This window comes from Muscardinus avellanarius (assembly GCF_963383645.1).
Source record: "Muscardinus avellanarius genome assembly, chromosome: 10".
Lineage (NCBI taxonomy): Eukaryota > Metazoa > Chordata > Mammalia > Rodentia > Gliridae > Muscardinus > Muscardinus avellanarius.
Window position 1 is genome coordinate 28,060,043 of NC_137796.1, and position 12,412 is coordinate 28,072,454.

At 59.2% G+C, this 12,412-nt stretch overlaps 1 protein-coding gene across 1 annotated transcript in view; it reads left to right on the forward strand.

Annotated features, from left to right (window-relative positions):
- The window catches only part of KIFC3 (kinesin family member C3), a gene marked incomplete at both ends in the record, with an annotated part of 32,283 nt that extends 20,322 nt beyond the window's left edge, over positions 1 to 11,961 (forward strand). Inside the window, 15 exons of the mRNA XM_080703515.1 lie at positions 785 to 850; positions 1,292 to 1,438; positions 1,522 to 1,761; positions 2,069 to 2,242; positions 2,690 to 2,837; positions 3,750 to 3,880; positions 5,857 to 5,968; positions 7,007 to 7,188; positions 8,200 to 8,304; positions 9,731 to 9,861; positions 10,174 to 10,297; positions 10,532 to 10,661; positions 10,744 to 10,973; positions 11,264 to 11,398; positions 11,806 to 11,961. Of these exons, the coding sequence (XP_080559641.1) occupies positions 785 to 850; positions 1,292 to 1,438; positions 1,522 to 1,761; positions 2,069 to 2,242; positions 2,690 to 2,837; positions 3,750 to 3,880; positions 5,857 to 5,968; positions 7,007 to 7,188; positions 8,200 to 8,304; positions 9,731 to 9,861; positions 10,174 to 10,297; positions 10,532 to 10,661; positions 10,744 to 10,973; positions 11,264 to 11,398; positions 11,806 to 11,961 (2,211 nt within the window). The remainder of the gene's footprint in view (positions 1 to 784; positions 851 to 1,291; positions 1,439 to 1,521; positions 1,762 to 2,068; positions 2,243 to 2,689; positions 2,838 to 3,749; positions 3,881 to 5,856; positions 5,969 to 7,006; positions 7,189 to 8,199; positions 8,305 to 9,730; positions 9,862 to 10,173; positions 10,298 to 10,531; positions 10,662 to 10,743; positions 10,974 to 11,263; positions 11,399 to 11,805) is intronic.
- Positions 11,962 to 12,412: the final 451 nt, after the last annotated feature.

The following is a 12,412-nucleotide window of genomic DNA, read 5'->3' on the forward strand; positions in this document are numbered from 1 at the left end:
CTCTGCCTTTGCCAAGGCGGGACACAGCCACCACCATGTGTCCTGTGGGGGACGCTGGTGCTGGGCCTTTGCCACCTGCATCATTTCCCGAGAAGCAGCTCCTGGTGGGCTGTGCAGGGTTCAGGGTGTGGGGCTATGGCAAGACGGCCAGCTGAGGACAGCCCAGGGAAGGGGTACTGATCTGGCTTGCCCACCTCAGGCACCCTTGCTTGTAGGGGGCAGACTCTCCCTTCTCCCCCAGCCTTGGCCAGCCACAGCTTACCTGCAGGGCACACTGGGAGCGGAGTGGATACAGATCCCACACGGGCTCTGGCTGCGGGCACACCTGGCTTCAGAGGTCACCCTACCACCCTACCAGTGGCACATTCTGAGCACTGGGCAAGGGATGGATCCAGAGTTTGCAGGGCCTAAAGCTGATACAATTTGGGGGCCTTTTTTGTTTTTTTAAAGAAAGAGAATATAAAATTGCACATAGGAAGGCAGGTCCAAAGCCTCAGAAAGGGTCTGTGCTGGTGAGCCACCCTAGGGTGGGCCTGGCCACATTCTCCCCAGACTTCCCCAAGGGGCTGGGGTGGCCCCGTTTTGCAGCAGCGGAGAGTGGCGAAGGCTGTCAAGCCAGCTTCCTCTCACTGGAGTCCTAGGCACACATGGGGCCGTGCGTAGGAGGGGCTGGGGAAGCCCCCTCTGCCGTCATGGTCATCCCTGGCACATGTGGGTAAAGAGGCTTGGGCCTGGGCGGAGGCAGGGACCCAGGCTCAGCCTGCCCCTGGCTTTGTGCCGGCAGGTGGAGAATCTGAAGGAGAAGCTCATCAGCCAGGCCCAGGAAGTGAGCCGACTGCGATCCGAGCTGGTGAGGCTCCCCAGGCGTCCTGGGGCGGCTGTCCCTCCTCAGGGGTGCGGCCCGGTCCTCCGAGCCTGTCTCAAAGGCAGGCTTGTAGCCACCACTGGTATCCTCGGAGATCGAGTGGCTCCCGAGGGCTGGTTGACGTAAAACGGGGTGTGAACTCTGTGCATAAATGTGACTTCTTGTTACATTCACACTCAGGAAAATAGAAGGCGGGGGTGGGGGTGCGGGGACGTGGTGCTCCAGCCTCTCCCTGGGCTGACTTCTCCACTCTCCTGACTTTTCTCTGGGCTCCTGCTCTCTTCCTTCTCCTGATCGCCTTGCTTTTCTTCCTTTTCTCTATCCTTGTCTTTCTCCTGGCCTCTGCCCTGCACGCCCTCGGCCTGCCCCTCTTGCTCTCCCCGCCTGCCTCGCCACATGTCCCCCCTGGGCCCTGGCTCTCTGCAGGGAGGCACCGACTTGGAGAAGCACCGGGACCGGCTGATGGTGGAGAATGAGCGACTGAGGCAGGAGCTGCGGCGCTGTGAGGCCGAGCTGCAGGAGCTGCGGGCCCAGCCGACGACGGCTCCCTGCCTGGGGTGCGAGCACAGCCAGGTGAGAGCCAGCGGCCCCTCCCGGGCCAGGGCTCCGCTACCTGTAGTGATCCCAGCTCCTCACAGTGCCTCCCTCGCCTGCAGGAGAGCACCCAGCTCCGTGACAAGCTGTCCCAGCTGCAGCTGGAGGTGGCGGAGAACAAAGGTATGCTGTCGGAGCTGAACCTGGAGGTGCAACAGAAGACCGACCGGCTGGCCGAGGTGGAGCTGCGGCTCAAGGACTGCCTGGCCGAGAAGGCACAGGAGGAGGAGCGGCTCAGCAGGCGCCTGCGCGACAGTCATGAGACCATCGCCAGCCTGCGGGCCCAGTCCCCACCAGTCAAGGTGAGCCACCAGCCAGGCAGCCGGGGCCAGGCCCAGCGTAGGTGCCTGCCGTGTGCCAGTCCCAGAGGTGCGTAGCTTCTGCAGCTTCTTGTCTTCTGAGCCGATGCTACGCTGCAGCCAGGCTCACTGTAGGCTTCATTAAGATGAGAAGATTCCAGGAGGCTGGATTTGCAGCAGTCTGCAAAGCCAGGACCTTGCAGCTCCTGGCATTTTCCCCCGGGGGCTCTTAGAGGGATGTTCCTGGGACTCCTCGGCCATGGCCAGCTGTGCTCCACCTCCATGGGCCTGTCCTTCCCTCCCCTTGCAGTACGTCATCAAGACAGTGGAGGTAGAATCGTCCAAGACCAAGCAGGCCCTCACCGAGTCCCAGGCCCGGAACCAGCACCTGCAGGAGCAGGTGGCCATGCAGCGGCAGGTGCTGAAAGAGATGGAGCAGCAGCTGCAGAGCTCACATCAGCTGACGGCACAGCTCCGGGCGCAGGTGTGCAGGCCAGGGAGGGTGCACGCAGGCACAGTGTAGAGGCTGAGCCTTTGGGAACCCCACAGACCTGGGGGCCAGTCCCTGGCTGGGTGCAAGTTTTGCCCAAGCCTCCTTTTCCTCATCTGTGACGTGATCTGGTCACAGACCCTCTTCACAGCGGGGACTTAGGCAAACGATCACAGAGTGCTATTTGCTCCAGTCCTAGCAGACACTCTTCCCATCCCTGCGAGCACGTGGCTTATGCACCTGTAGGTGCTGGACTGGACTGGTGCTAGAACTGATACAGGGAGGTGGTAGCTGCACGGAGCTTACAGCCCTGCGTGAGGGGAAGAGGTCATCCTACCCCTCTGCTCACGTGTCTGCTGCTTGTGGAATGGGAGCAGGGCTTCTTTCCTGATACCCGGCCCTCTCCTGTGCCGCTGTGCCTTCTCTTGGCCTGGCCACCAGATTGCCATGTACGAGTCAGAGCTGGAGCGGGCACACGGGCAGATGCTGGAAGAGATGCAGTCCCTGGAGGAGGACAAGAACCGGGCCATCGAGGAGGCCTTCGCCAGAGCCCAGGTGGAGATGAAGGCCGTGCATGAGAACCTGGCAGGTGAGCATGCCAGCTGGGGTATGCCCACGCCACACCTGGGCGGCTTCACGCCCTGCCCATGATGCACCTGGGCGGCTTCACACCCTGCCCACCCCTCACCTGGGCGGCTTCACACCCTGCCCACCCCTCACCTGGGTGGCTTCACACCCTGCTCACCCCGCACCTGGGCGGCTTCACACCCTGCCCACGATGCACCTGGGCGGCTTTACACCCTGCCCACCCCGCACCTGGGCGGCTTCACACCCTGCCCACAATGCACCTGGCGGCTTTACACCCTGCCCACCCTTCACCTGGGTGGCTTCACGCCCTGCCCACTTCTCACCGGGGTGGCTTTACACCCTGCCCACCTCTCACCTGGGCGGCCTCACACCCTGCCCACGATGCACCTGGGCAGCTTCATACCGTGACCACCCTTCACCTGGGTGGCCTCACACCCTGCCCACCCCTCACCGGGGTGGCTTCACGCCCTGCCTATGCTGCACCTGGGGGGCTTCACACCCTGTCCACCATGCACCTGGGCAGCTTCACACCCTGCCTACCCCTCATCAGGGTGCTTCACACCCTGCCCATGATGCACCTGGGCAGCTTCACACCCTGCCTACCCCTCACCTGGGCAGCTTCACACCCTGACCACCCCTCACCGGGGTGCTTTACACCCTGCCCATGATGCACCTGGGTGGCTTTACACCCTGCCCACCCTTCACCTGGGTGGCTTCACACCCTGCCCATGCCTCACCCAGGCGGCCTCACACCCTGCCCACCCCTCACCCGGGTGGCCACACGCCCTGCCCACCCCTCACCCGGGCGGCCTCACGCCCTGCCCACCCCTCACCTGGGCGGCCACACGCCCTGCCCACCCCTCACCTGGGCAGCTTCACACCCTATCCACTTCACACCTCTTGTGTCCCACAGGTGTCCGCACCAACCTGCTGACACTGCAGCCAGCGCTGCGGACCCTCACCAACGACTACAACGGGCTCAAGAGGCAGGTGCGTGGCTTCCCTCTGCTGCTACAGGAGGCCCTGAGGAGCGTCAAGGCCGAGGTGAGCCGGCAGCAGGGCTGGGGCGAGGCCTGGAACTCTGGGGCAGATGCTACTTCCACTCTGGCTCCCTTCCAAAACTCAGCCCCCAGGCAGGAGGCCCCCCCTCACAGTTTGAAAATGGAGTGGTTGGGCAGGTATTTGGGTGATTGTCTTTCTGTGATTCTGTTTTTGTTTTGTTTTGTTTTGTTATACTGAGGATTGAATCCAGGGGCATTCTACCTCCAAACTACACCCCCAGGCCTTTATATTTTGAAACAGGTTCTCTTACGTTACTGAAGGTCTTGCTAGTTGCTGAGGCTTGCCTCGAACCTGCAATCCTTCTGTCTCAACCCCCCAACTATTGTGAATATAGGCATGAGTGCCATACCTGGCTTCTGATTCTTTAAATCAAATATGTTGCATACTATCCCAAATGTACTACACATATTCTATGTCTGCTTTATCTAGTTTTTGTGTGTGTGTGTGCATGGTGCTATGGTGCTGGTGGTCATATCAGAGCCTCATGCATGTTAGACAAGCTGTCTAGACAGAGTTACATCTCAATTCCTAGTTTTTTTTTTTTTTTCTCTTGGCACTGGGGATTGAACCCAGGGGTGTTCTACCCTAGCCCTCCTTTTTTTTTTTTTTTTTTTTGGTGGTGCTAGGGATTGAATCCAGGGGCATTCAACCTCTGAGCTACACCCCCAGCCCTATTTTCTTTTTTTATTTTGAAACAGGGTCTTGCTAGGTTGACGAGAGTCTCTCTACTTGCTGAGGCCGTTCTTGAACCTGCTATACTCCTATCTCAGCCTCCCAAGTACTAAGATTATGCGCCATATACCTAGCTCCCTAGGCCTTTTTATTTTGAAACAAGTTCTAAATTGCTGAGGCTGGCCTGGAACCTGCAATCCTCCTGTCTTAGCCTCCCAAGTATAGAATTACAGGCATGTACCACCACACTTAGCTGAGTTCCTAGTTTTTTAAAAGCTGTAATCATACAGTATGAAAATAAACAGTCTCTTACGTGCCTCTTACATGCTGAGCCTATGGCTCCTCAAGTTTGTATGACAGCTCTTTCAGAGACTAATATATTTGTAGAATAGAAAATAGTTCTTTAAAAAATGACATCAGAGCCGGGTGTGGTGGTGCACACTTGTAATCCCAGTACTTGGGGAGGCTGAGACAGGAGAATTATGAACTAGCCTCAGCTAGTGAGGCCCTCCACAACTTAGTAAGACCCTGTTTTGAAATAAAGAATAAAAAATAGGTCTGGAGGTGTAGCTTGGAGGTAAAGTGCCCCTGGGTTTAATCCCATTGCCGCAAAAAAAAATTAAAATAATAATAATAATAATAATAATAATAATGTCAGTAACCAATGGACATGGTGAAAGTCAATCCCTCCAGCCCCCAAGGGCTCCCTCTCTCTTCATATTTTCCTCAGAGTGTTCTGTGTTCTGAGCACCATTAAGCCTACTGATGTATGCAGACAAATATATATATACACTTCCCTCTTACCCAACAAAGGGGGACAGACTGCCCGTGGTTTTGCATCTTGCTTCTTCTCCCTTCAGCATGTAACATGGAGATCAGAGATCACTACCTGTCCTCTCCTCTAGATTCTTGAGCTAGACCCATTGTGCCCATTTTAGAGATGAGAAAGTTGAGGCTCAAAGATATCAAGCCGGTTGTCTCAGGTCCCCCTGCTACGGAGGGGTAGAGCTGGAATTTGAATCCAGCAGAATTGCATTGCCAGCACTGCAGAGCAAAGGCAGACTCTGGCTCTTTGCTCATTCTCAGGAGAACCTTGAGCCCTTGGCTTAGCCTCTCGGGGCTTAGTTTCTTCATGTATAACATGGGGATGCTGGCAGCACCTTCCCAGAGGGGCTAGGAAAACCTGACAGGCAGGAGCACAAGTCAAGTGCTCGGGGCGGAAGGTGACACTGCTGGGCGGGATGAGGCTGAAGCAACAGACCCACCAAGGCTATGCGTGTCCTCAGATCGGCCAGGCCATCGAGGAGGTCAACAGCAGCAACCAGGAGCTGCTGCGCAAGTACCGCCGGGAGCTGCAGCTGCGCAAGAAGTGCCACAACGAGTTGGTGCGGCTGAAAGGTGACCGCGGGCGGGTGGGCGCCGCGGGCTCTCTGATGAGCTCACCGTCACCCTTGGAGCTGTGCCTTGTCCTTGGAGCCAGCATAGCCCCCTATGTGTAGACCAGGAAACACGGGCAGAGGTTAAGGAGCTCCCTCAGAGCCGCGTGGTGCGCTGTCCAAGTCCACAGCCCCAGCGTACCCCCAGGCCTGGCTGGTCCAGGCTGCGCCCTGCACTAGGCAGAGGATGCCAGTGGCCATGTGTCCTTACCTGGGCCAGGTCAAGCTGCTGGAGGCTCCTCCATTCACTGCACCAGACCCTGGGCAGTGCCGGCTCTGCCAGGTGCCGTTCCGTGCCTGTGATTCTGCCATGGCCCCCCACACACGGTGCCCACAGCCACCATGCTTGTCTTACCTAGAAGGAAAAAGATCATTCATTACCCAGAGAACCCCAACCCTGCCCCGTTACCAGCTGCTGGGCCGATGACGGTGTTGGGGGTTCCCTTGAGCACAGAACGGGGCGTGCTCCCTGGGGGTGTCTTCTCCCTATTGGGAGCACAGGGATCCCACAAAGGGAAGGAGGCAAGAGGGGGGTGTGACCACTGCACCGTCAACCCACCCCGTGACAGTTCTGTCTATGCCCATTAGACTGTGCTAGTCATCCACTGTCCGGCCCCACATGCGCCTCTGGTGCCTGAGCCCCATCGCGGCTTTCATGGCATCCTTTTAGAGTGATAGAACAAATCCCCTGGCTCATGGGCCGAGCTTCTCGTTGGATAGATGAGGAAGTTGCATCCACAGAGAAAGAGTGTCACCAAGACTGCAGTGCCCGAGCTCCATAGCCGACCTTTGCTGCCCACCCCCAAAGTAAAACTCCTGCCTCAACAGGTCTGTTCAGGAAGAAAATGCGCTGTAGTGTGAGTGACTAATAACAGCCTTGTGGGCCACTGTCCCCGGGGCCCTTAGAACGGGGCCTCCGGGCCACCACCGTGGGCACCAGACAGAAGTCATCTGGTCTTGACTCAACCTGGGCCCATTTCTCCATCCCCAACCACTACAGGAAATATCCGGGTAATTGCTCGTGTCCGGCCAGTCACCAAAGAGGACGGGGAAGGGCCTGAGGCGGCCAATGCTGTGACCTTCGACCCTGACGACGACTCTATCATCCACCTCCTGCACAAGGGCAAGCCCGTCTCCTTCGAGCTGGACAAGGTCTTCTCCCCATGGGCCTCACAGCAGGATGTGAGTGTGGCCATGGGGGTGGCCGGCATCCACAGGGAAGAAGAGATCTGTGGACAGAGGGAAGGACGGGTGCACCGAGAGGGAGCAGGAGGAGCTGAGGACAGGACCAAGAAGGGTGGTTTCAGGGTCCCTCTCACCTTCCTTTGGGGAGAGAAAAGAGGGTGGGATGTCGCTCACTGACATATGTGCCTAGCATGGCGAGGCCCTGGGTTCCATCCCCAGCACTGAAAAAAAAAAAAAAAAAAAAGAAAGAAAAAAATATATCCTCTAGTAAGAAAGAAAGCAAAAAGAAACATTGAAATGTTATTTCTAAGTCATCAAAGGCTTGATATCAGACAAATGAATCTGTTATGTCAGATTATCATTGTTAATTTTGGATAAATTGCTATATTATTAGATATCAACCACTAAGCCAAGCATGGGAAGGAGGGATGGGGAGGGAACGGGGTGGGGATCGGGTAGGGGCTAACTGGGCGATGTGTGCATGTATGTCTACACAAGTTTTTTTTTTTTTTTATCCCATTAAGATGTATAAATACAGTGCGCCAATAAAAAAAAAAATTTAAAAACACACACCAAAACCCAAAACCAAAACTTGCAGAGCCCTGACTCTGGCCCAACACCCCCACCCCGGTGACCTGGGGCCCCAAGCTCCTCTCATCTCTGCTGGCCTGCCACACCTGCGCGCTCCTTTCCCCATGCATGCCCTGTCTTTGCTCCATCCTCTGTCCGCTGGCAGGCAGGCCCAAGTCCTCTGCCTCATTGGCCAAGTCTTCCTGGAGAGCAGGAGAGGCGGGGGAGGGCTCCGGGTCAGGGCGGTGTGCGTGGGCTGCACAGTCCGCCCTGTCTTCCAGCAGCCAGGCTGCCCACCAGGATCCCCTGAAACAGCCCAGTAGCCTCACAGGGAGCTGGTGGGCTGCAGACAGGGAGAGTGCCTGGCCTTGGAGCTGGCAGGGCCCCTGGTCTCACAGTCCCTGAAGCCCCTCACTCCCCACGCCTTGCCCCTTCCAGGTGTTCCAGGAAGTGCAGGCCTTGATCACCTCCTGCATCGACGGCTTCAATGTCTGTATCTTCGCCTATGGCCAGACGGGGGCCGGCAAGACGTACACGATGGAGGTGGGTGCCCAGCGATGGGCAGGGTCTGGATGGGGCGGCCCCTTGTTGTTGCTGCTGCTGGGCTTCCTCATCGGCTTCGGGGCTTCTGTGCCTTGCACTCTGCTCCATTTGATCCTCTTGACTGGGAGCAGAGCTGGCATGATCCACGGGAGCCCTGAGGCAGTAGGCCTGTCGAGGGGCGCCTTGCAGTGGGCACAGCAGAATTGGAGGCCAGGGGATGGGGCAACGGGGTCCAGTCCAGGGCAGCCACAGCCATGTCTCAGGCTGGAGCGTTCACCTCACTCAGCTTCCTCCTGCTGTCTGGCTGCCTGGCAGTGAGCCTAGGATGCTAGGATCATGGGCAGGTGTCAGTCCTCAGGGAGGTCCAGGGCAGTGGGAGCCACCAGCCACGTGATGGCTGTAGTGGGCAGCCCAGCTCCTACGGCAGGGTTTCATCTCCCTGCTGTGGCCAGCCCTCCTCCATGGGGTGTGGTGGGAGTGGGCACCACAGCCAAGGAATGGAGCCCTGAGACAAGGAAGAATCTAGCTAGTGTGGGTAGAAACAGAAAGCTGGCTTGGGGAGGGGGCCCTTCCTGGCACTTCCTGGCTCCTTGGGGAACTGTGGAACTCCCCAGGAAGGGAAGAGGGCAGATGTCCTGGTGTCCAGGCAAAGGGAGCGAGAGGGCTGGGCAGGCTCTGCCAGGCAGGCATCAGGATGCTCTGGGAGCCTGCCATGGAGACCCTCTCCCCCAGCCTGGGACTGGGGAGATGGGTTAGTAGGTGCAGGCCAGGCAGGCTAGGGAGGGTGGGGTGCATCTGGGGGGCTGCTGAGTGTGGAGGTGCCCCCAGAGCACCTACCCTCCCCGATGTCTGTTGAGGCCTGAGGGGTGTCAGGCACCAGCCAGGCACAAGGGGGACCTTACAGCAAAGTCAGCAGGTGCCCCAGGTGCCAGGAGGCAGTCTGCAGAGAGGGGCATCTGAGGTGAGGAACCCTGGGGGAGCCTAGGGGCTGCCAAGGGACAGCAGGGCAGAGGAAAACCTCCCCTGCGGCAGGAATGGGGGTGGGCGAGGGCCAGACTTGGCCCAGGTGGGGACCCCAGATTTCCTTCTTGAAGGGCCGGCTTGCCCAGCACCCACGAGCCCCCCGGTGGGCAGTGAGAGGGAATCACTCATCTCGGCTGCCCCTCCCAGGTGGACCAGCGGGGCCAGGTGCATGCCTGGTGTCAGCAGCCTGGCCCTCCCCCACTGCTCTGCTCTGTGTCTCAGGGCCCAGTGACGCTTAAAGATGGAGAAGCAGCCTGGGGAGGGCGTTCTGAGGGGGCAGACCCACATGCAGGGGAGCTCGGGCCAGGGACTCCCCTCCTGTGAGGGGTAGCCGAGGAGTCAGGGGCCAAGGGTACTGTGTGCACATCTCCAGGGACACTGGGGTCTTTCCTTCTGCCCTCAGGGAACCCCTGAGAACCCGGGCATCAACCAGCGCGCCCTGCAGCTGCTCTTCTCCGAGGTGCAGGAGAAGGCGTCTGACTGGGAGTACACCATCACCGTCAGTGCAGCCGAGATCTACAACGAGGTCCTCAGGTGTGTCTGGGCGTGAGGGGCCCGGGCAGGGCTGGAGCCTCCGGGGGTGGGCAGTGGGGTCTTCCTGGTGGCATCCAGCTTCTGAATGAGGCTGTGAAGGGGCCTTCTCTGGAATACATGCTGACAGCCTGGGGGCCAGCTGGTCCCAGCGGGGAAGGCCCCTCAGCCCACCCAGTGGAGGCCCTGAGAGGCGGCTCAGCCTGAGGCCTGGAGGTGTGATGGGTGGGGAACATTCCAGGCTGGGAGGCCACTGTGGGGCCAGCAGAGGCCAGGAGAGGGAGGAGGACATAACTTTCCTGCCTGCCTGTGCAGGGACCTGCTGGGGAGAGAGCCCCAGGAGAAGCTGGAGATCCGGCTGTGCCCAGATGGCAGTGGGCAGCTGTATGTGCCGGGGCTGACCGAGTTCCAGGTGCAGAGTGTGGACGACATCAATAAGGTGAGGGGCTGGGGCTTCTGGGAAGATTCTGGGGGCCCTTGACCACACGCAGAGCTTCTATGGAGGATAGAATGGGACTGGAATGCCAACCGGAATGCCATATCCTAAGCGTGCCACTGTGGGTGAGGCCCCAGGCCCCTCTGAGTCTCAGTTTCCTCATCTAAGGCACAGAGGGCGCCGTGCGGCTGGAGCTCCGGGGGCCTCATTCTGAACCCTTGCCTCTCCCTGCCCCAGGTGTTTGAGTTTGGCCACACCAACCGCACCACGGAGTTCACCAACCTGAATGAGCACAGCTCCCGCTCCCATGCCCTGCTCATCGTCACGGTGCGCGGCACGGACTGCAGCACCGGCCTCCGCACCATAGGTGAGGCGGGCGGTGGTGGCAGGGCCTGGGGGGCCCACAGCCCTCCTGGGGCAGCCGTGATCGGCCCATGCTCTCCCTGCAGGGAAGCTGAACCTGGTGGACTTGGCTGGCTCAGAGCGCGTGGGCAAGTCGGGGGCTGAGGGCAGCCGCCTGCGCGAGGCACAGCACATCAACAAGTCACTGTCGGCCCTGGGGGATGTCATTGCTGCTCTGCGCTCCCGCCAGGGCCACGTGCCCTTCCGCAACTCCAAGCTCACCTACCTGCTGCAGGATTCGCTCAGTGGCGATAGCAAGACGCTTATGGTGGTGCAGGTGAGGGCCTGGGAGCAGAGTGGGCAGCCCGCAGGTGTAGGGTTCTAGGCTGTGTGGGGAGTCCTCATCTCCAGTGGCTCCAGTGACTTGCGCCCTCCTCTGGCCCCATACATGTGCCTGTGTGTCCCCACGGCTCTCTTCTGTGTCTTTCTCCCACGTCGATTGCCCTCTGGCTCCCAGGCCAATCAAGAGGGCCTGGGAGCGCCCTCCAGTGACCTTGCTGCCCCGGCCCCCGGGCTGTGGGAGCAGCCAGACGGCATGGGTGGGGCATGAGCTCTGGTGTCCTCTAGGTGTCCCCCGTGGAGAGGAACACCAGCGAGACGCTCTACTCCCTCAAATTCGCTGAGAGGGTGCGCTCTGTGGAGCTGGGCCCTGGGACCCGCCGCGCAGAGCTCGGGTCCTGGTCAAGTCAGGAGCACCTGGAGGTACAGGGGTCACTGTGGGCCTGACTCAGGCTGGCCCTGGGCCAAGCTTGCAGGTCATGGAGGGTAGGAGGAGGTCGGAAACAGCCCAGAGGGGTGGTCATGGGGACGGCATCTTTTTGGAAGGGATAGAGCTAGAACTTGGACCCAAACCCAGCACCTCTTCTTGGCTTCAGAGGTAGTTGTGGGGGTCATCAGTTGTTAGGGGCAGGTCTCAGGCCCAGCGCATGCGAGGTGTACAGTAGGAATTAGTTTACTTTTTACATATATTACCTCACTTAAACCGTGCGCTGGCTTTGCAAGGCGGGAGTGTAGTTTCAGGAATGCAGGGAGGAGTGCAGGGAGGCCTGGTGGGTGGGAGGAGGGGCTGGGCAGTCAGCCCCCAGCCCACCTGCCTGTCCTGCTCACAGTGGGAGCCAGCTTGCCAGACCCCGTCAACGCGAGCCCACTCGGCACCCAGCTCCGGGACCAGCAGCCGCCCTGGCTCTATCAGGAGGAAGCTGCAGCCCTCGGGTGAGCTGCAGGACGTGGGCTGGGTGGGCGAGTGGTTAAGCGTCTCCACCTGATGGTCATCGCCACCAGGTGGCCCTTACCTGGATGGGTTTTCTTTGCTATTTGATGAAAGCTTACATAACTTCAGAACCTGTCTCATGGGGAGTAGTCAGGACAGGCAGTGCTGTGTCCATTTCACAGATGGAAAATCCAAGGTGCCCCAGAGAGTGGTGTGAGGAGGAGCCCATCCTGGCTTCCTAGCTGGGGTTGCTGATTCAAGATTGCCTGGGCCTCACACTGGGAGTGGAAGGCTGGGCTCACCCCATGTCCTGGAGGTATAGGCCCCACTACAGGACTGTGTCCCCTGCTTGGCCCCTCAGGACCTGGCCAGTCCTCGAGTCCAGAGGGACAGGGGCAGAAGGGTTCAGAAGGGTTCTGACTGGGGCAAGTCCACCAGTGAGACGCCTGTCACTTTGATTTCAGCCTGAAGGCTGGGGCTGCAGAGTCTCCAGGTGAGTGTGGGGC